Below are 23,681 nucleotides of genomic sequence, written 5' to 3'. Positions count from 1 at the left end.
TTTTCTCATGCCAGATCAGTTCAGGAGTGAATAGAAGGTATGTACGATGTTTCCTTTGTATAGGCCAGGGAAATCTAGTTCTTTAAAAGCCAGAAACACACACACGCCCCTCTCCCTTCCAAGTTCCATTCTAATTCTTTTCAACGCTGATCTGACAACTTTTTAAAAAAATCATGGAAAGGATTGTTTGAAAAATAAACTGTCTATCCAGAGTCTCATTCATTAACTTTTATCTGTAACTACTTTTTTTCTCCCCCATGTCCAAAAATACAAGGAGGTAACTCATTCCTTGACCAGTTTAAGCCCAAATGTAGCTCCAAAGGAAGAAAAAGAAGTCCAAAGCCTGCAGTTTGTAACAGTCTTAAAATGGGAGTGAAAAAAGTGTTATGCTGACCCAATTAGAACCGATCATAGTAGGTACAAAACTGATTTTCAGGTTGTACAAGGGCTGTGAGACAAAGAAATTACAAGGGCCATTTCCTCATTTTTTAAAAATATATACATTCTCTCTCTCTCACTCACTCACACACACACACACACACACATCCTTAAAATCAACTGGATTCAAAAATTCAGGGCTCTGATCCAGCTAAAACTAATCCCACTGAAACAGAGAGTATAAGGGAGCAATCCTATGGCCCTTAGGCAGCCTCTGAGGGGCCATTGGATATTCTGGATTCCCAGATCCAAGGTTGGACACAGTGCTCCAATCACAGAGGGGGGAATCCACGCTCCAACCACCCCTCCCCCTCAGGAACTTGATCTCAGAGGATGAGGAAATGGGGCATTTCGGGGAGCGGGGGAGGAGACAGGAGAGGACAGGATTTGAACTGTCTTGAGGCCACCTCAGCCTCCTTCCCTTCCCCTTCAAAACGCCTCAGCAAGATGGGCAAAAAAGCCTGTCTAGCAAAAATGCAGAGTGAGAGGATGGGGAGGCGAAGATTGCCTCTGCCGTGCCTCCCTCTTTGCCTTGGGTGATCATCAAGGGTGGAAACGATAGGTTTGCACCTGAAATTAATCACACCTAAAATAAATGCCACCATTTTCAGTACAAATATAACCCTATACCCATTTCACTGGGAGTGAGGCCCGCTGGATTCATTGGGACTTATTTCTGAATAGATATATACAGGACTGCACTGTTAAACACCACTAACTTTAGTTAAACTGAGACCATTAAGTTGTTCCCTTCCCGAACAAGCATGAATGAGACACAATAACACTGCCTCTCTTGGCACAGGAGGAAAATGCTGCTAAGTCAGATCACTCCTCCCAAGGTTTCTTTTGCATACAAGCTAAAAGAACAGCTGACTGTGGGATTTGGGCCTGTTACACTTACCCTTGGTTCCTCCTCCAAACACCTCACTTACAGTGACTCATAAACTGTTCCCAGGTGGTCTCCCTCCTATCAGGGTGGAATGATTTAAATAAAAACAATTTTATAAGCTCCCACGAGGAGACAGAAAAGACTTAAATTACTGATTTAAATCAAGTTTTCCACTTGTAATTCATATGAACAAATGTGCATACTAACTGGCTGCTATAAAAATGTTATTTCATGACCTCTGATCATGCGGTCTAATTTCTTTTGCAATACAGAATTCTGTCTAGTTTGACACAAGGCAGTGCGAGCAATTGTGAAAGTAATGGATTGCTGACTCCCTTCCCGACCCCCCGTTTAGACACATGCAAGGTTCAACACTTCCCAGATGCACAGGCTGGTGCTTACAGGGCAGAACAACAATTCTCCATGAGATGGAAATTCAGTTTCCAAGCTGTTTAGCTGGCAGGAGTCATAAATATTCATACTTTGAGAAACAGATACATTTGGCAGAGCTCATCAAGGTTGGTTCAGAGAAGCCTGACTAGATACAGCATGGTATCTTCATGCCTGCTATGACAGGCTACTTTCGGAGCCCAGCAGGAAGCGCACAGTAATACACAACCTATTATGTCATATCTATGATGCTTGACTTCTGAGTTTAGGTATTTCCCCCTGCCCATCATACTTTTCTTTTGCATTTAAAAAAAGAACAGTCTTTAATGAGTTTTCTAGATGACCAAAAAGATAACTGTCAATTTTCTGCAGTGGCCCCACACCTTTGGATCAAGTTGCTATCGGAGGTCCACCATGTTCTGTCATTGCAGGCTTTTAAGACGGTCTTGAAAACATACTGGGGAATACGTGGCTCAACAACACTACAAGCGAGAAGGATCTTGGAATTGTTGTCGATCACAAGCTGAATATGAGCCAACAATGTGATGTGGCTGCAAAAAAGGCCAATGCTCTTTTGGGCTGCATTCATAGAAGCATAGCTTCCAAATCCCGGGAAGTACTAGTTCCCCTCTACTCAGCACTGGTTAGGCCTCATCTGGAGTACTGTGTCCAGTTCTGGGCACCACACTTGAAGAAAGATTCAGACAAACTGGAGAGGGTTCAGAGGAGGGTAACCAAGATGATCAGGGGACTGGAAACAAAGCCCTATGAAGAGAGACTGAAAGAACTGGGCATGTTTCGCCTTGAGAAGAGAAGACTGAGGGGAGATATGATAGCGCTCTTCAAGTACTTGAAAGGTTATCACAGAGAGGAAGGCCGGGATCTATTCTTGATCATCCCAGAATACAGACACGGAATAATGGGCTCAAGTTACAGGAAGCCAGGTTGAACATCAGGAGAAACTTCCTGACTGTTAGAGCAATACGACAATGGAACCAATTACCTAGGGAGGTGGGGAGCTCTCCCACACTGGGGGCATTCAAGACGAGGCTGGACAGCCATCTGTCAGGGATGCTCTGACTTGGATTCCTGCATTGAGCATGGGGTTGGACTCGAAGGCCTTGTAGGCCCCTTCCAACCCTACTATTCTATGATTCTACTATTTTACCTTGGCCTTCTCTTGATATGACTGCTGTTGTTGCTGTTATTCCTACTGTTGTTGTTGCTGGTTTTATTGTCAGCTTTTACAGTGGTTTTTAATTGCTATTGTGTTTATGTCTTTATCGCTTTTAATATTAGAACTGTTTTTATGCATTGTATTGCTGTGGGAGGGCTTCTGCCCTGAAAGGCAGCCAAGAATTTTTTTAAAATAAATTTTAACATATTTGAAATAAGTTCAGATTTCATTATACGCCGGGTTACTTTTAACTTGCTATAGCTAAAAACAGAAAAATCAAATCATAGGATTTTTTAAAAAGTATTAATTTTATCCATTCCATCTCCCACCTAAACAACGCTTGGCGTTAGGCCTGCTGAGCTCCAACAGACTTCAGACGATTCTCTGGACAAGCTCCCTCAAGAATGGAGGCCCATCCTTAATGGCATATATCCATCCTTTCCTGAGCTCTGAGGGTTCCCATGCAGGACAGTTAGCAAACAGCACAGCAAATCAGACCCACCCACCACTCAACAAGTTCATGTAAACTTTGCCCACATATTAGAAGCAGATGGCATAAATTACATCCTAAACCAACACCGCATCCTACAGCCCCTTCATTTACTGCCTCGAAGCTGAACCAGCCCCTGAGGCCATCCCCAACATGGCGCCCACAAAGCTCTTCACTCCTTGCTCCCTTCAAAAAAAATTTAATAAATAACTGAAAAACGTTCGGGTGCCAAGGCCTCCTTCCTGTTCCTGAACCTGCCGCTGACCAGCTATTCAGTGGGCAGGAAGATAAAGCAAGGCGAAGGAGTAGAGGAGACAGCAAAAGCGAGGCTGGAGGCTAGCAGGGGGAGAAACAGTGCAGTAAAGGGGTGGTAGGGAGAGAAATAGGCTAGAGGATGAGAGTGAAGAGAAACAACAAGAGAAAGAGGAGAGTGGGAAAGAAAGAGCAAGGACAGGGGCTGGGAAGGGAAAGAAAGAAGCATCAGGATGGGGAAGGAAGATAGATAGCAAGGAAAGGGGCTGGGGGAGAGAAAAAGCGAGGCTAGAGGTTGGGAATTAGGGAGAAATGTAAAGAGTTGCTTCCTGGACTACCCCATCTTCTTCCATCCACACAGATCTTTCCCTTTGCACACACGCGCTCTCTCTCTCCCCCCACTCCCCACCTCTTCACTAGCCAGGCCCCCACGGCAGCCATTATGTGACTAGCCACACCTTCCATGGGAGCCATTTTGTGGTCATGCCCAGAGCAGTTTCTGACATCCCCAAATGCGCCCTCTGGTCCAAAAAGGTTGGGGACCCCTAATGTTGCCTAAGGGGTCACAGACCCCTTCAGCATCCTATGGATTACATGATTTGGCTACAACACTATAGCACAGGCTTGCCCAACCTGGCACCCTTGCCAGATGTGTCAGGCTGCAAATCCCATCATCCCCAGCCAGCCTTGGGGTGATGGGAGTTATAGTCCAACATATCTGAAAAGGGTGCTGCAGCATAAACACCCTCAAGCAGCATCACTGTACAGTGCTTAAATACAGTTGCAGAGCACCGAATTATAAGTTTGGACAGAACGAGCATGTACAATTGCATCCTTTGAAAGAAAAAGACGATCACATTTCCTTTTGGCTAGCTAGCAAAGTTTTGGATCCACTGCCAAAGAAGCCTGCAGGAACTCCAGTGCAACACCATGAGGAGCTAGTTACAAGACTTTTGGAAGCACAGCTGCTGTTTATACAATTTGTTTCACTACATATACTAGGGTGTAGAGCAATTTCTCCCCCTCTTGAAAGCCGAGCTGAAATGAAGGCGTGCTTCAAAGAAAACAATTATGGAAATATAAATCAAGAAGACTGACATATCTTTTGCAAATCAACAGCTCTGTAAAATATTCCCCCTGGGGACATGTGTTACCGCAAATTCAATCATTTGTCCCCTAATTTTAATTCATCCGCCCGAACAATGGCTGTGTTTCTACAGCCTCTCTCAAGGACATCGATTTTAATGTGTGTGGAGCTGGTCGTTGTGCATTTCCACGACTATGGCATTTCCATGACTATGGCGTGAGAAATGAACCAGAAGTCAAGGAACCAGAAGTCAAGAACTCACCTCGGCTTGTTTGAGGTTGTTGTCTTAAAAAGGAAGTCAGGTCTCTCCTCCCACATGAACAAGGATCCACAGATGCTGGCAAGTACACATTTTGCTCTGGTGAGAGCACCAACCAAAGGAGAGCCCCTGGCCTTCCACGCCATGAGAACCAGGACTCCCCAACATGCCAGGTTGACATTAGAAGCATGAAAGAAGGGCACGGGCTCTCTCTTGGACACACATGGAAAGCTGTAGGACTTCCTGCTGCTTTCTGACAGTCAGAAGCTTAGATGACATAGAAGCATAGAATAGTAGGATTGGAAGGGGCCTACAAGGCCATCGAGTCCAACCCCCTGCTCAGTGCAGGAATCCAAGTCAGAGCATCCCTGACAGATGGCTGTCCAGCCGCATCTTGAATGCCTCCAGTGTGGGAGAGCCTACCACCTCCCTACGTCATTGGTTCCATTGTCGTATTGCTCTAACAGTCAGGAAGTTTCTCCTGATGTTCAGCCGGAACCTGGCTTCCTGTAACTTGAGCCCATTATTCTGTGCCCTGTACTCTGGGATGATCGAGAAGAGATCCTGACATCTCATCCTTCTTTTCAACTGCGGAGGAAGGCAGAGGGTCACCCGCCAGCGGAAGGCACGTCAAGCAAACCCTCATCGTGACCGCCTTCCACCTGGAAACCTATGTCCTCACTGTGGGGGGCTGTGTTGATCCAGAATCGGCCTTTACAGCCACTTGCAGACCCACTGCTAGAGATTGATGTGTTGATTGACCTATCTTCTATGAATCTGTCTAATCCTTTTAAAGAGTTATCTATATAGACTATGTCTTTGGAAGACAATCTTACTCGGTCACGAGTGATCGCCATGATGATGATGGGTCTTGAGCTCTGTGATGTCAGAAGACCCTGTCTGCTCCCTCTGTGGGTGGGGGTGGAAACAACAGGGTCATGGCAACAACAAGGTTTGGGCCCTGCTCTGGGCTTACAGCAGCCTTCCCCAATCCGGTCCCCTCCAGATGATCTGGACTAAAACTCTCAGCATTCCTGGCCATTGGCCATGCTGGCTGGGGCTAATGTGAGTTTAAGTCCAAAACATCTGGAGGGCACCAACTTGGAGACGGCTGGCCTGCTGGGTCCTCCAACACACAAAAAAATAACAAAGCACAATTCCCACAATCCTTCCATCCTTTTTTTTTTATTTTAAGGCATAGACGTTTGCTGGAATCAGGACATTCTGTGTACATGCCCTACATTGTACACACTAAAATAGGAGTAGGCAACTTGGTGCCCTCCAGAGGTTTTAGATTACAGCTCCCATAAGACCTAGCTGGCAGAGCCAATGGTCAGGGATGATGGTAGTTGCAGTCCAAAACATCTGAAAGGCACCAGATTGCCTAACCCTGCTGTATGGCATACACGCTCACTGTCCTATGATAGGTACAGTACATTTATCACTGTCCTATGATAGGTACAGTACACTTATCAGATTGGCTGCAGGTAGTAGAGGTTTGCTTGTCTGTTTACAGGTCAAGCCCTTCTGCGGCTTAGTCACTAATCAAGGCAGCTTACAACAATTTAAAATCACAGTATCATGAAATACATTAAAAATACAACAAAACGCAGATACTACTCCATGACATCAAGGATATAACTTTTGCATCTCCCACCATGGTGAGATGTGCAAGCCATGTGTCTTTGCTATTCTTGTAAACATTAATCAGCACCAATCTATAGAACATATCACTTCCATGGTGTTCATACCCGAGTGAAATGTTTTTACTCTGGTGATGATAAAATAATCGTTTAAAAGGCTATGCAACTTTTCAGACTGGGATGTGGTCACTTACTAGCCTAGTTTTCATTTCACAGAAATTTGATCTTCCTGACACCAGTATTACTGGCCCAGGTTACATGCACACAAAACATATGAAACCTCAGATCAGCCTTGTGTGCTGAACAACAGCTCCTATCATCACCAGCCAGCATGTTCACTGGTTGGGGAAGATGGGCATTTTAGTCCAATGCACCTAGAGGGGCCTGGGTTTGGGAAGGCTGCTCTAGATAATTGCAAACTCACTCTATGCAGGAAATGACCTTCAAAACCCAGAGCCTTTATGAAGACCTTGAAAGCCCAGTAAGTTTTGATGGTAAAGTGGTGCCACTAGATTGAGGCTGGTACAAACAGCAGGATATTCTGTCCATGTCTAAATCAGTAGGGCTAGTCTTACCAAAAGAAACATAACACAAGAGAACTGGGGGAAAGAGGCAAGAGAGAGGTGAACCCCAAGGCATGGCTTGCCGTGTCATCCGAACCCAGGCCACATGGCTTGTTTGAGGGGGAAACAACTCTCAAATAACCCTACAAGAGGCCATGGGTTATTTGAGGGTTGTTTGAGAGTTAAACAACCCCTGCTACCCAGGATCAGACCACATAAGAAACTATGGCAACCCACCACCAGGGGTTGAATACTCAAAACTGCCACCAGCACGCACCACAACCCACCATGGCTTAAATAAGCCACAATGGCCTGCAGCTATGCAACCTAGCTCATTGTGACAGTGAATGCCAAAGGTTAACTGTTGTGTTACGTTGTGTTATGTGAAGCTGGGAGGAAAGACATAGCCAAGGTGTATTGCCCCTATTTAAGTTCTTATCTTATTCCCCATCCCTGCAAGCTTTGTGAACAGGGGTGCAGTGGAGCCAGGACTTACGGGAACACAATACTGGCACTTTTTTATTAGCAGGCATGCTGATGTCATCTGCAACCCCCCTCCGAATTCCCTGTTCTGTCTGAGCCTAGCCGCAATCCTCACAGTAGCTGGGGAGAAATGAATTTTCACAATAAAAATACATTATTCTCTGTTGTAATGCTAAGTATTTTAGGGTGGCTTGGTCTTGAATGGGCATTGACCCATTAGCTTTACAAAAGACCTGCTCCTGGTGGAGATGAAAACTGCTAGAACTGGTTTGTTGATACAGATCTATGCAGCTGCCTCAATTTTTGGACTGTCCTTGGGGTGTGGCCATGGGGACTGTCATAATAAGCACCTGCACTTCAAAATTTACCACTGCATCACTGTGTGAAGTGCCCCATGGACAAGTAAAACACTTCCATTGGATAGGTTTTGAACTCGTTAAAGGCTCTTGATTTAACAAGGCGTCCAACATATACATCCAACACCAAACTCCGCAGTATTTACCAATGCCCCTACAGCAGAGAATAACTGACTTACTATCTCCCAAAGTGGGACTGTTCATACTACATTGGGAGGTCTAACACCAGAGTAGAATGTGGGAGAGTGTCCCATCTGTGGCAACATTTACTTGACCAACATTTGCTGGAGAGCATACAGATTCTCAGAGTCAGCTCTCCATGAGGCACTGGTGATCATTCTGTCCACCAAAGGCTTCTGTGTAACTGTAAGACTGCCTTCCCCAACCTGGTACCCTCCAGATGTTTTGGACTATAATTCCCAGAATTCCTGACCATTAGATGTTTTGGACCAGCTCCTATCAGTCCCAACAAACATGGCTGGGGCTGATAGTTGACCCAAAACATCTGGAGGGTGCCACAATGGGGAAGCCTGCTCTAATGCAAGCATGAGGAATGTGAGGCCCTTCAGATGTTGTTTGACTACAACTCCCATCATCCCTGATCATTGGCCATGCTTGCTGGGGCTTATGGGGGTCATAGTCTAAAACATCCGAAAGGTACTCCTTCCTAACTAGTGCTGTCTTCTATGAAGAGTGATAGGGAAAGTTTCATGTTCTGAATTTCTGCCTGTCATGCAACTATTTCACACTACTAGGGGGATGGGGCAGGGATGACAAAATCAGTTCTTATTTTCCATTCTGCCAAATATTGTCCTTAGGCTCTGTCTTCAACCTTGATGGGTTGGGACTGAGGATGGAATTGAACAGTCATATGACCATGCAGGACAGGAGATATGTTTCCTACCCAAACCAAAATTTAAAGGATTTCTACAGCACCAGGAGAGAGGACAGCAGATAATTACTCAGAAGTGTACAAGTTAACCCATCCAGGCCCAGGGTGAGCCGACTTCAAGCTTATTGAATCTACTTTGCTTTTTAGTAGAACCCCAAGATCCACCAACCAAAGCTAGGTACACAAGACCTACAGGGCTATTCCCCTTGAGGGCTATTCACACAACATGCTAACCCACACTCAGTGGTTGAGCATGGGTTGTTTTCAACTGTGGGTTAGCATGTTGTCTGAATGCAGCCAGGGTGCATTCAGATAGGGTGTTGTCTGAATGCAGCTTGTTAACCACTTTGAGTAACCCAGCAACAAACCACGGGTTCTCAAGGTAGTTTGTTCAAGAAAATAAGCCACACTGTATGGTTAACAAGCCACTCTGGCTGTGTTCAGACAACACACTAACCCACAGTTCAACAAACAACCCACGGTTTAAAACAACCCACACTCAACCAGTGAGTGTGGGTTAGTGTGTTGTGTGATCGGCCCCTTTGAATGAAAGAAAAGGGTGCCACTGAGCTCAGTTATGCACCTGGTTATTTCTTTTCAATACCAGAACTGAACTGAGCTCACAGTGGTTTCACACAAGAGCACACTCCCGGTTATTTTCTTCAGTTCAGCAGCCTAATTTGAAGTGGTAAAAGTGACTGCACTGTTGCCATTGTTAAACAATCCAGAGATGTTTAATTGCCAATCTACTGCAAATCACCCACAGATCTATGAGTAGATTCCAGTGTGCCTTCTGGCCACCCCTGATTTAGGGTAATCTATTTGAGCCTTATTCCTTTCAAACTCCTATCATGCAGATAGAGCAGCAGCTGGATTTCTGTCCCTTTAAGTGTTGGCTCCTGCATGACTGTAAAGGGTCTGCTCAAGTGGTTCTCAACATGCACCTTCCCCAGGGGAGGAAGAATCCACAAAACCATCCACAGTTGACAGGAAACTAAGAGCTAATCATACAGTATAAGAATAGTGCAGTGACCAAATTCCCATATATCGATCCTGTTCCAAGCACAGGTGGACAATGGAGGAAGTTGTCATGTCAGCACTGCCAGCCCCAAGTGAGGCACTGTTCTAAGGAGAGAATGTCTCATGCCATCCACTATCTTTTTGCATTCCCAAACCCTAACTCAGACCTTTGCTGAAACAGAGACCAACCATTAAGGTAAACTACCCCAACCCTAGGAACATAGGACGCTGCCTTATACCAAGTCAGTCCATCTAGCCCAGTATTGTCAACACTGACTGGGCAGCAGTTCTTCCTTCCTAGCTCTACCTGAAGATGCTGGCAATTGAACCTGGGACTTCTTGCATGCAAAGCATGTGCCTTACTACTGAGCTACAATCCCTCCCTCTCCTACAGTCACACTACTAGAAGACATCCGACACCCAAAATAAGGGGAATTCATTTCACAGTAGGATTCAAAACCCATTAGCAAGGGGGGAAATTCCCAGCACCTAAGGAAAGACTGCAAGTTAACTGAGCTACTATACACCTCATGGTCCATGTGTCAAGAGGCACAACAAGGCATTGTACCACTAGGTAAAGAAAACACTACAGCAGAAAACAAGTAAACCCTAAAGTCCCAGTAAACATTTGCATGCAGAATGTTCACAGCCACTTTTACATCCAGCCCCATCTTATACGCAAGTCTACTGCACAAAAAGAAAGTCAATTCTATGTTGCTTTTAGAAATACAAAAAGTGACCTTGAATATCTACATGGTCTCCAGCAAGCTGACTCCTTTGCTGCCTACAAGCAAGAACTTTAACTTGTTATCAGAATATTTGTGCTCACAGCAAGCCAAGCAGAACAGACTAAGCATTCTTGTGCAGTCAGATCTGAGCTAAGAGCCCTGGCTTGGTCAGGACAGACATGGGAACTATCAAAGGAAGCTCAGAATTCCACAAGGAATGCTACTGGGTATTCAGTGAGTCAGGCACCCAAGTGACCCCAGTTATATGGGGAGAGTTGTCTGCTATGGAGAGAAGGAGAGAGAGACCAAAGGCACTGATCACAAGCAGTCACTTCTAAAAAGCACTTTGTGCTTCAAGACTAAGCAGCAGCGATCAAACAATCTGAGTATCTTGGATCACTCCATCACAACAACATTCTTTAGATTTCTTTTCTTTTCCCTGCACTCCTTCCCAAGTAGAAATGTCATTTCGTTTCAATTCAGCATTAAAGGCACCGAACAGTTAAGGTTATCAACTATCTGAAAAGGGCAAGTGGAGCTCTATGTAGACAGGTGTTCAGATATATGGCCATTTTTAGCTAACACAGGTCATGAAATGGGTTTCCAACATCAAGACTGCAGTCCTAAGTAAGCTGACCTGCAAGTAAGCCCCTTTGAAATCAGTGGGACTGATGAGTGAACATGATTAAAAGCAGCCTGTCAGGCACCTAAAATTTTGGCTGGGTAGTTGAGGATGGGGTAGAAGAGGGGGTACAAACCTTAGCATAGCACCTCTATACATGCCCATGAACATTTAGAAGGTCAGATTTTAAGAGTTAAAGTTGTAAGGATCTAAGAAGTGACTAAATTTGATGGAGGCAGTACACTGGTTCATTAGTCTAATTTCCTACTCTACCATTACAGCCATGAAGATACACAAAAACCTGTCAACCTGCACTAAATAAAACAGCAAGTGAGGAAGGAGCAGGGATCCTAGAAAAGCTTGCCGGAAAGAACGGAGGCTGAGCCAAAGTTAAATTAATATGGAAATGCTATGCAGACAGTTTATACAGGTATATATTATACCCCATCTATCTTTCAAGTCTCTGCAAAACCACCTTGTCCATGTGGGCTTTCACCTATCTCCCTTTAATTCTCATTCACAACTGAAACCAAGTTTTAAGTACCTGTAGCTGCATTTTCCCTGGTTCATCCCTCCCCTCCTTGTCCTCCATCCCCCTGACCCCACTCCAGGTGTTTTCATCCCTTCCATTTTGCCCCACTGTTTATTTTGGATTGCAAGCTCCTTGGGATAGCAACCTATCTATTTTTACCCCAAAAACTCTACCAGGCACCATGAACTCTAATTGTGCTATATAAATATTAAGAGTTCAGTCAGAATCTTCTAGATTAAGCACATATTGTTCCCTTTTTGCTCTTCCACTTATCCATCATTCCAAACACTGGGAAATGTGTAAAATAGCCTGTACAAGCTTCCAAAACTTTGCCCAATTTTAAAAGTCTACATCATGAAAAGGCAATATATTATATTTACTCCTGTCTTGGCCTTTTATTTATTGCACATTTCCAGAAGCTCCTTCTCACAGAGCCAGTTCAAGAGTATGACAAAGCAGACACCTGACGAGGGCCGCAAAACCTGCAAAGGTCTCACTGACCAAACAGCACTGAAGACTGGCAAATTCCAGTAAAACACTTGCTCTGAAACGGGTACTGGTAATAACTGGCGTTCCCCAGTACTTATAAGGAAAATTGGAAAAGCTATATTAATATGCAAATGGACATTACTACAGTTTGTCAATAGCTTCTCAGTTATATAGTCTGCTCATTTTAAGTTAAAGTAGAAAAAGTGCCTCAACTGAAACCATATGCTAAGGGTAAGCAACTAGTAAGTCCTTGGACCAAATCTAGTCCCTGTGTGCCACTGTATGGACCTGCCAACTCCATGGAGATGTTTGGCAATAAGCCTGTTCGGGAGGATACTCCACACTGGCCATATTCAACATGTCAAAGTGAGCCATCAATCCTGGCTTGATAAACCATGATGTGCACAAGCAGCATGCAGGCCTATGCAGCCCAATCACTCCTACTTCACTCCTTCCTTGACATAAGGAAAGAGTTTGCAAAATGCAGTGGAAAAGAACAGATACTACTGCACTGCCTATTAGTCTGAATTTCGTTTAGATACACCAGATCTAACTCTGCCATTTTTCACTGCCATATCTATCGATTAAAAAACCCCCAACCAAATATGTATTTGATAATTATGCTTTCAGTATGGATCCTACATAAAGTCAACATTTTGTTTATTTGTACAGGCCCAAACACACACCTACTCTATTGTTTTATACAGCTGCCATTTGACTATTTAACTTAACTAAATCCAAGCGCTCCAATCCCCTGGAATGTGGCATGTATTGACAGAACAATATTAAAATAGGAAGTGCTAATGCCTTAAACTGGGACTAATTTGTTCAGCCTTCCACAACAAGGTGTCCTCCAGATGTGTTGGGAGATGCAGTGCAACACATCTGGAGGGCCCCAGGTTGGGAAGGCTGAATTAGTTCCTCTCTCAGGTGAGAAAAAAACAGCTTTTACTCCTAACTAAAAAAACAAACTTTTGCCCTGGTAAAATACAAGGCTAAGTATGCCTCAGCCATTTTCACTTTGCATGGAGTACCCAATATCAAGAGACCCATCAGAGAATTTTCAATATGCATGCCCCAAGGGTGTTTAGCTCAAAAGAATCCAGGACAACCCTGGCCTCCACCCTCTCACCTAACATTACAAAGCTGACAGTCTGCAATGCTTTTGCTAAGCACTGAGACAGGAAGGAAGACATCTCACAGTATTTAAAATTGATCCTCCCTCCGAATACCCTGACTACTTAGGGGGGAAAACCCTTTCCAGCAACAACACTGGATTCTGAACAAGCTAGAGATGTATTTAGGTAACTGGCAAAACAGAGCAAGAATTGGATCAGCCAATGTTGTGTTAACACCCTTATCCCAAAGCAATTCCAGAAAATAACAATATCCAGGCATTGCTGACAGGCAGCAAACAATTTACTGCTGGCAGAAACACACTTGCATTTTATATAGCCTATTCTTAGAAATTATATGCATTATTCCAGCCCTATCCAGAAAGAAACACTGTAGCCAAGCATGAATAAAGGCAAGGAGAATTCCACTCTTGATTTCATCAGCACATCCATTATTTTCCTAGCTTCCGCAGCTCCTACCAGATGAAGCCAAGGTCTTCTTATCCTCATATCACTAGACTGAAACCACCACAGAGTATTTGATATTTAGTTATTTCTGAAAAACCTGGCCAATCCTTCAAATGCTGAGTGCTTAGGAAAAAAACCTTGAAAGGGATTAGATATTCAAGGAAGTTGGTTGATTTTATAGGCATTCAAGACAAGCAAACTGTTGCCAAATTAAGACTACAACCAAATTGAAGAAGCAATGCCCGCGCGCACACACACCCTCAGCTGTACTGCATTCTATGTGGAGACAAATGGCTAAATTCAGATCAGGTGTTGAGTGGGTGTCACTGCATGCATTTTAGCTAAAACTGCTTATGTCTGGGTTTTAAGTGCTGTCGCCCTTAATTTCTAAATTACCTTCCTTCCTTCCCCTCCCCCAGCACAACCAACAACACACAGAGAAGAATTTATGATGAGGAACTAAAAGGAATATCTTTGGGGCCACACAGTATTTTGTTCTTGGAACTGAGCCATCTATGTGTTTAGGACCACATCCTGCCACCCTAAGAATGCATGTCAAGAAGTGCCTTAAAAGTGGAATATAAAAGATGAAGGGAGAGCAAAAACCAGCCACTTAAAAAGGGCAAGCTTACCATCCTATAAATGCAGCTTCATCCTAGGGAAGTCAGTGGGTATAAAGCAGCTTAGTGGATGACACTTTAATTAATGTCCAGCTCCTACTGAAACAGGATCCAAATGCCTAGCTTCCTAATATTCCCTGGGGTAATCTGCTAGTCAGACCATATCCCACTCAGATCTACTCTCCCCAGCTTTGTGTTGTGTCCCAGTGTACTGGGGCCATCAGAAAAGCTTGAGATTTTTAAGCCAAACACAACTGGAGGGTTTTGAAATGTTTCTGGTCCCATGAATACAGCCAGATCATAGTCCAGAACTTCACTGCACAACACCTGCCTTGCTAGCCTAATAAAAGACTTGAGATGGACTCCAGTGCCACTGGGGTCTTCTGGAATTCTGGCTAGGAAGAAATAATGGATTCATCTTATGTACTACATCCTGGAGTATGCATGAAGTATCCTGCATAAGGAGGAATTGCAGGCCTCAAATTTATATCGTAGGGCCCAGGTACACCCTAATATCAACAGCAACAGTGTATAACCAATGCCAGTTTATTGTCATTAAATAGTTCATTGTCTCATTTCCACATTCAGTTAATCTGCAGCTGCAGAATATAATCAAGCATTGATTGCAGAAGACTCTTTCTGGTGTGTTAATGTGCATCAACCCTGTTTAGTTCATAGTATGCAGTAGTGCATCTACATCCCAGCAGCGCAGGGTTCCCCCCACCCCCCAGTGACCACACGGAGAGCAGCCCTTACTTTAAAAAACAGTTTACAGTTAAGGGGGCAGGTGGCCAGGCACATACACTGTTACAAATGCTCATTTCATTACTTTTAAAACGTATCATCCTTTTCTACGAGAAGATGGTGCTGATTCCCAAGTAAATCCGTTTAGCATCAGGGAAGCAGAAGCAAGCTCCATTTTATGATCAGATGATAGTGCTATGATTCAAGTGATCCAATGCCGCACTGCATATGCTCAGAGGATTCCCCTTTTTCATCAGAGTTGGCTAACATGTTTGTTTTGTTCTGCTCCAACACATCAGGCATGTAGCACCAGTTGTAAGCTTGGAATGGTGGAGGCCAGCAGGGGGGGGAGTGAAATGTTAGTTAAGTTCTTCGTAAGTGAAGTAATACCACATGGCCACCTAAAGACCACCCACCATTAAACCATTATGTCCAGGATCTAACGTTATCTAGTTGCAACACCGCTACCTGAAGAAGGCAAGACTGCATTTAATGTCACTAGTGGCACTACTTCTGAAGCATGGCATTGCAAGTAAACATCAGGTGCTATGGTACCTTAGACCTCAAAGTATTCCTTGCAAGTTAAACCTTGCTTATTTCACTGCATTTTTCTCCCATATAAAATGTGCTTGGGATTTTGCGCACGCGCGCACGCACACACCCCACGAGATCAACCCAACAAGAAAGGGACAGCTGGAGATCCTGACCCAGAAGCCATTCATTGTATATATCCTAAATTGTGCAGCTGTTCCAGCACTTCTTAATGAGTTTGCCATAACAGTACTAATTAAACCCTTCTATTTCACCTAGGATCTGAACACAGGCTTGAGATTCCTGAGCTACGGCACAGGAGAAAAGAGAAATCAAATTCGCTACTTGCAGAAGTTCCATTCATTCTTGCCATCCAATTCAAATACTAGCATTCAAAAGGTGAGGAGGCTGTTGTACAGCGACTGGGTGAATTCGGACGACTGCACTTGGGGAAGAAGCCATCACGCAGGCTGTGCACAACTGCCATTTGCATAATCCCCCAAGATGCCGCGCAGGCTGGCATGTTGTCCAACCCAGCGTGAGGCGCAGCGGGGGTGGCTTCTACTGCATGTGGGGTGGGTTTGAAGCGACCCCTGCTGCGCCCTGTGCAGGGTTCAGACAACACACCAGCCTGTGTGGCATCATGGGGGACTATGCAAATACCAGAACAAAACAAACCTGTTAGCCAACTGTGATAAAAACGGGAAGTCCTCTGAGCATATGCAGTGCGGCATTGAATCACTTGAATCAAATGAATCAAAAAGAAGCCACAACGGCTTCTTCACCCAGCAGTATTGTCCAAACCCAGTCACTATCTTTATTAGGAACAAATGAATATCATTGAGAGAGCAAGCAAGCTTTCAAATTCCCCAGAATTCTTCTTTGGGCTGGATATTAAGCAAAAAACAACAACAACACACAAAGAAGAGAGGGAAAGGGGAGAAAAATCCAAAGTGGGGGACAGATGGAAAATCCACGAAGTTCCTAACAGTCTTAAAATGGGTTAATATTTTAGGTATAATATATACCTAATATATTTCATAGAATAGTAGGGTTGGAAGGGGCCTACAAGGCCATCGAGTCCAACCCCCTGCTCAATGCAGGAATCCAAGTCAGAGCATCCCTGACAAATGGCTGTCCAGCCTCGTCTTGAAGGCCTCCAGTGTGGGAGAGCCCACCACCTCCCCAGGTAATTGGTTCCATTGCCGTATTGCTCTGACACTCAGGAAGTTTTTCCTGATGTTCAGTCGGAATCTGGCTTCCTGTAACTTGAGCCCATTATTCCGTGTCCTGCACTCTGGGATGATCGAGAAGAGATCCTGGCCTTCTTCTCTGTGACAACCTTTCAAGTACTTGAAGAGCGCTATCATATCTCCCCTCAGTCTTCTCTTCTCAAGGCTAAACATGCCCAGTTCTTTCAGTCTCTCTTCATAGGGCTTTGTTTCCAGTCCCCTGATCATCTTTGTTGCCCTCCTTTGAACCCTCTCCAGCTTGTCTGCATCCTTCTTAAAGTGTGGTGCCCAGAACTGGACACAGTACTCCAGATGAGGCCTAACCAGTGCTGAGTAGAGGGGAACTAGTACTTCCCGGGATTTGGAAGCGATGCTTCTATGAATGCAGCCCAAAATAGCATTTGCCTTTTTTGCAGCCACATCACATTGTTGGCTCATATTCAGCTTGTGATCGACGACAATTCCAAGATCCTTCTCGCTCGTAGTGTGGTTGAGCCACGTATCCCCCATCTTGTAACTGTGCATTTGGTTTCTTTTTCCTAGGTGCAGAACTTGGCATTTGTCCCTATTAAATGCCATTCTGTTGTTTTCTGCCCAGCACTCCAGTCTATCCAGATCACTTTGAATTTTGTTTCTGTCTTCCAAAGTATTAGCTATCCCTCCCAATTTTGTGTCATCTGCAAATTTGATCAGCATTCCCTGCACCTCCTCCTCCAAGTCATTAATAAAAATATTGAAGAGCACTGGGCCCAGGACTGAGCCCTGCGGTACCCCACTCGTTACCTCTCCCCAGCTTGAGAAGGTCCCATTGATAAGCACTCTTTGGGTCCGATTCTGTAGCCAACTGTGGATCCACATGATCGTTGTTTCATCTAGCCCACTTCGAGCTAGTTTGCTCATCAGGATATCATGGGGCACTTTGTCGAAAGCTTTGCTGAAGTCGAGGTATATGATGTCTACAGCATTCCCACGGTCTACAAGGGAGGTGACTTGATCAAAAAATGAGATCAGATTTGTCTGGCAGGACTTGTTTTTGACAAATCCATGTTGGCTTCGAGTAATCACTGCATTGTTGTCAAGGTGCTTCCAGATGGATTGCTTTATGATCTGCTCCAGAATTTTCCCAGGGATTGATGTCAGACTGACTGGTCTGTAGTTCCCAGGTTCCTCCTTTTTACCCTTTTTGAAGATAGGGACAACGTTAGCCCTCCTCCAGTCATCTGGCACTTCCCCGGTCCTCCATGATTTCTCAAAGAGAATAGACAGCGGTTCTGAGAGCTCTTCTGCCAGTTCCTTTATGACTCTAGGATGCAGTTCATCTGGCCCTGGAGATTTGAACTCATTCAAAGTAATGAGGTGTTCCTTGACCATATGCCTGTCGATCTCAAGCTGCAATCCTGCCCCTTCAGCCTGTACTTCGCCTTTGCCAGGGGGGTCATAGACCCTCTTTTGGGAGAAGACTGAGCCAAAGTAGGAATTGAGCACCTCTGCCTTTTCTTTGTCCTCTGTTATCATTTTGCCATCCTTATTTAATAGCTGAACAACCATTTCTTTCCTCTGCCTTTTACTATGAGGTAAATATGAGGTACCTCAATAATATGAGGTATTATTGAGACTAAAATTGGTAAGATCATCCTGGGCACAAAAACAGATTTCAGGATGCACCACAGGCTACTGGGACAAAGAAATTATAGCTCTTCCTCCTTTGAATATGCAAGAAGAAGCAGTCATTCTACTCCACTTCTAGCACCAAGCAGAATAATGCGACCCTTGTAAGGCAGAAAGCAGAAGAAAAACATAGTAATCCTTATATTAACAATACTAGAGGATAATTTTAATGATGCACTCGGTGGTAACGAGTCAATAGAAGCCATATCAGGTAGTACCACCTACTGGGTTGGAGGGCATATAACCCACACAAGAAGATTTTAGGGACTTTTCAATCATGCCCAGCTTCCACCTCCACCACTCCTTATTTTTTAAATTATCTTTGTTTGACATTGAGCCTGAAAAAGAGCTCTGGGGAAGTGGAAAGTTTGCTTACTACTTTGTGACATTTTAGCTGGTCATAAGGAAAGCGTTTTGGGTACTTTGGGATTTTATTTTAATGTTTTTCTGCTAACAAACCAACACAACTTTCTACAACTTTTGTATAGCACCAGCATAAGCTTGCAAACCCACAGTCACAGGACAGCCTGCTGGGAAAGAACTGCACAGAGGTTCTGACCTGAAGAACAGAGAGGCTTGTCTGTCCAGAAAGGCTGAGTTTCTCTTGTTCTGAAGGATACGCGTTGAACCTGTGCTCGTATAGCCATTCCCGGAGAATCTTCACAGACTCCTTTGGAAGATTGCCCCTCCGTTTCCTCTTGCCAGTCTGCGACGGGTCCTGAGATATGCTCCCATCATCCTCCCCAAAGTCACTATCTGACATGGTGGAACTGCTGGCAGATCTGTCCTGGCTCAAGCCTGGAGACAATACCAAGACACATGCGTTACATGTAGAATTGTGCACACCTTAAGATTATATTTATTTACAATATTTATGTACCACTCCACATCAGAAGATTTCGGAGCAGTGAACAACAAAGATAAACGAATACAACATCAGGTTAAAACGCTTTTTAAAAGACAAATTCCTATAAGGCTGAATCTAATAAAACACGGCTGGTCATGCAAGGCCTCTCGAAATAACAACTACTTCAGGAGGTGCCAGAAGGAACACAATGTTGACGCCTGCCTGACCTCTAAAGGCAGGGAATTCCACAGGAAAGGGGCCACCACACTGAAGGCTCTTTTCCTGGTGAACTCCTACCAGACCATGGGTCCATGTGGAACCACCAGGAACATGCCCTTTGATGAACTCAGTGAGCGGGCAGGTTGGTAAAGAAGGAGGCGCTCTCTCAGGTATTCTGATATGCATTTCTTAACAGCATGGCATAGTGGTCAAATGGGATGCAAACCCCCGATTTTACACATGGGTTAACTGAGGCCAAGAGCTGGCCAGTTGTCCTAAGCCACCAGTGGACGATGGTTTGATCCCATCCAAAGGCAATCTTTGGGCCAGACTCTATAGCACAGGCTGGCAACCGGGTACCCTCCAGATGTCTTGGACTACAACTCCCACAATCCCTGGCCATTGGCCATAGTGGCTGGGGCTGATGGAAGCTGGAGGGCACCAGGTGGCCAACCCCTGCTCTACAGCATGATCAAATACAGAGCAATACTTCACGCTCCACTTAACTCCAGAGCCACAATGTTTTAAAATAAGGTACGAAGTTCTACCCCTTTGTAATAAACAAAGGCTGCAGAGCTCAACCTGTTCTTTGTAAAGAAATTAATAAAGGTATGTTTTTATAGAAAATCCTGTTTTTCCAAATAAGGCTCGCATTTCTTTAGGGCAAACCCTGGCCACATCTAACAATGTTACCCTATTTTTGAAGACTTGCTTCTTTTATGGTTTTTCCTGCCAAATGAAGAAACTCTCCTTGAGAACTTGGGGGGGGGGGGGCGCATGTCTCTAGAGTTATTATATACATCTAAAAATTCATTCATCAAAAAAAAATTCTTTTAAAAAGTCCACACACAAAAAGCACAAGGCATTCTGAGTATCGGGGTGTTCTGCCAAAACATACAAAATGTTAGGAAATTAAGGTGCATTTTCCTTTGGGGGGTTCAAAGACTTACACATCGTATCCTTAAGTTTCTCCCCTTAGCACAGACAGAGCAATGCATCTACAAGACACCCCCCCCAACACACACACACACACTTCAAAGAGAGAACCTATATATAAAAATCGGTTAGCAGAACAGTCGACTTTCAGTTTGGGTAAGATTAGCTCAGTGCCCCTTCCCAGACGTGTGGTCGGAGGAACGCGTTCAAAGATCAACAGATCCATCCCAAGCGAGCGGGCAAGCGCGCGCATACACACCAGGCAAATTCAAGTCCATTGAAATGCAAGCCCGCCTCTCCCTCCCTCAGAAACAAGAGAAAATGGCAAGACTTTGTGCCTAATTAAAAAAGCAAATGGATTCTCGCCCTACTCCTGCAGGCAACGCCGGGTGCCACAGGGCTGGAGGGGGGGGGGGTGCTGGCTACGTGAGGGAGGCATTCTCTCTCCCCTCCGTTTCAAGTCTGTAACTCATCAGAGATGGAGGAGGTGCTCGCTCTTTTTTTGCTGCCGTTTCCTCCTGAGCTACCCACACCACCAGCTGCACATGGGAACTGCACAATCCAGCCCAGAGCAATTTAAAAAAAAGAACTAAAAATGCAAACAATACAGGAAGGAGAGAGGAGTGTCGGCTTGAAAGCACTGGGGGGGGGGGTCGCCTTATGTTTGCCCCAAACCGCCCACTTTCAAAAACACCAACCCCTCAAAAGCTAGCAAAAGGAAGTTAAAACAGCAACAAGCGGCACTCGCCGTGTCCATTCCTACACAAAGGGAATGCCACTGAAAACAGAGCCCAAGAGGGGCGGAAAAGAACTGGGGGTGGGAGAGAGAAACAGATCAAAGACTTCATTTTCTTCAGTTTGAATTCAAGAAAGCCAAATCACATGTCAGAAGTTTGCTACTTAGTAAGAAGCAATATTTTTTCTTAAAAGAAGTAAATAAAAATAAAAAGAAACGCGTGGATTTCTCACATCAGCACAGGCTAGATAATGAGCTCGGCTCTGGAGATTCAAAAGGGAAGAAAGTAAGGTGGAGAGCAACGATAACCTCAGTCCAACCCCCATCCCTTTCTTTAAATCCCTACCCTGCTCGCTACACACAAAACAGACGGGGACTCCATGTTTTCTGCCTGTTACACCGCCGCTCTTACCCCCAGTTCTCCTCCGAATCCGTTCCATGGCGTGATCAAAAGGCAAAGCTTCGGATTAGCCGAGACATAGAACCCCCAACCCGGGAAAAAGAGGGGTTCCCGGGGAACCCAAGGACTAGAATCAATCGGAAAGCGAGAAAAGCGCACACCAAAAGTTTCGCTCCGTGTCTCTCCCTGAGTGACAGATGCCTAGACAGAGTTCTCTTTGTTCCAAAAGAAACAGGAACTTGCGCGGCCCCCCCTTCTCCATCGCACGCGTTACCCCGGTTTTACTCCAAACACACACACACCTCGCCCCAGCTGTCATTTTACCAGCTCTGCAAATCACCGGGGGCACAAAAAAGAAAACTTTTGAAAATTCACCGAATAAAAAAATCGGTGGGATTTGGGGGGGGGCGGACGAAGAGGGGAAAATACAGATGTGGGGGGAGGGGGAAGTTTGCAAAAGAGAAAATTGGGAAAGTTGCCATTTTGGGATCAAGAAAGAATAGTTATGTGTAAAAGTAGAGAAAGGGGGCGGGGGGGAGAAGCCTAGAAGTAGTTTTAAAATTCAACTTTGTTGTTGGCTGGGGGCGGGGGAGAAAAGAGAATCGCCCATGCAGATAGGAAGGCGAAGAAGTTGGATCTGATTTGCTTTGCCTCCTGCAATGTTGCAATAAATGTGACCGAACAAAAGATTATCTTCCTAACTCCCTCGCCTCTCGCTCCCTCCCGGAAAAGAGGTGCAAGCTGAGAGCTGGGAAGGCATTTTTCGTCTCCCTCCTCCTCCTCCTTTCTTCCCTCGTGCTCCTGCTTCTCCCCAACACCCCCTACCCCGGTCGACTTTTCGCAAAGTTGAGGAGCTTTTGCAAGCCCCGGATGGGAGACGGCGGCGCACGCCCGCACGCCCGGTCTCCACGAGGGTGCTCCATTCCCTCCGGACACGAAACTCTCCCCCCTTCTGCCGTTGGGAAAAAGCAGACGCGCTTTGCAAAAGCCCGACCCCCTTACAAGTGCTTTCCGCCGTCCAGCGCTCCGCACGCTTTCGCAACAAAAACAAACCTCCAGCAGCTACAAAAAGTTTTCTCGGGGAGGGGCGGGAGAAGGAAAGCGCACCCGAGCAACTTCCAAGAGACTCACTTTTCCGCGTCGGTTTCATTTTCTTCCTTGCGGCGCTTCGGCCCCCGCCCCACACCCCCCGCTCGCCTCCTGGCTCGGCTCCGGGGTGTGTTTCGATCCAGCTCTTGGCAGACGGGAGCGTTTGCGACTGATGCCGGATCCTGGCTGGACGAGGCGATGGACACCTCTTTGTGTGGGTGTGCGTGGAGACGAGGCCCGCTGGAGAGGAGGGGTCTCGGGGCCGTTCGGCGGGTCTTTAATACCTAACCTGCCACACGGTCTGACAGCTCGGGCTGGAAACCACCTCTATGGGCTGACGTCAGATCCCCTCTCTCCCAGTGACTGCTGCGCTCCACGCATCAGGGTGCAGAGCGGGGGCAGCCAGTTTCAGGCGGGCTCGGCTCTCCTCCCCCTCCCCAAGACAATTTGAAAATGTGGGGGAGGGGGCCCAGGCGGAAGGTGGGTGGTACTTCGTCCGGACAAAAACAAAACAGACCTCTGTAACTCCCGGAAAAGAGGTGTAGGGCAGAGAGAGAGAGAGAGAGAGAGAGAGAGAGAGAGAGGAGCCTGCATTCAAAGAAAAAAGTTTCCATTTGTAAAACACACACATATGTCCCGCTCTTATATTCCCACTGCTTGCTTTAAGAACAGGTTTGTTCGTTGCTGATCAAAGACATGCGACAAAATGAGGATTTTCCTATATATGGCCTTCAGTTGACTGGTTGTTGTTGAACCCTAGACACAG

At 45.4% G+C, this 23,681-nt stretch overlaps 1 protein-coding gene across 2 annotated transcripts in view; it reads right to left on the bottom strand.

Annotated features, from left to right (window-relative positions):
* TGIF2 (TGFB induced factor homeobox 2) overlaps positions 1–23,168 on the bottom strand; it is a 29,039-nt gene extending 5,871 nt beyond the window's left edge. Inside the window, exons 1-2 of one of the 2 annotated variants that reach the window (XM_084853904.1) lie at positions 22,958–23,168; positions 19,248–19,486 (exon numbers count right to left, since the gene is read on the bottom strand). In XM_084853904.1, the coding sequence (XP_084710030.1) occupies positions 19,248–19,486; positions 22,958–22,976 (258 nt within the window). In that variant the 5' untranslated portion in view covers positions 22,977–23,168. Of the gene's footprint in view, positions 1–19,247; positions 19,487–21,838; positions 22,083–22,957 lie in introns of those variants that run through there. The other variant, XM_084853903.1, reaches the window with a different exon arrangement.
* Between the last annotated feature and the right edge of the window lie 513 nt (positions 23,169–23,681).

Source organism: Heloderma suspectum, chromosome 4 (genome assembly GCF_057233095.1).
Source record: "Heloderma suspectum isolate Gila_16-S chromosome 4, 16-S_ref, whole genome shotgun sequence".
Taxonomy (NCBI): domain Eukaryota; kingdom Metazoa; phylum Chordata; class Lepidosauria; order Squamata; family Helodermatidae; genus Heloderma; species Heloderma suspectum.
Note: the sequence above shows the minus strand (reverse complement) of the source record. Positions and strands in the feature narration are given on the sequence as shown.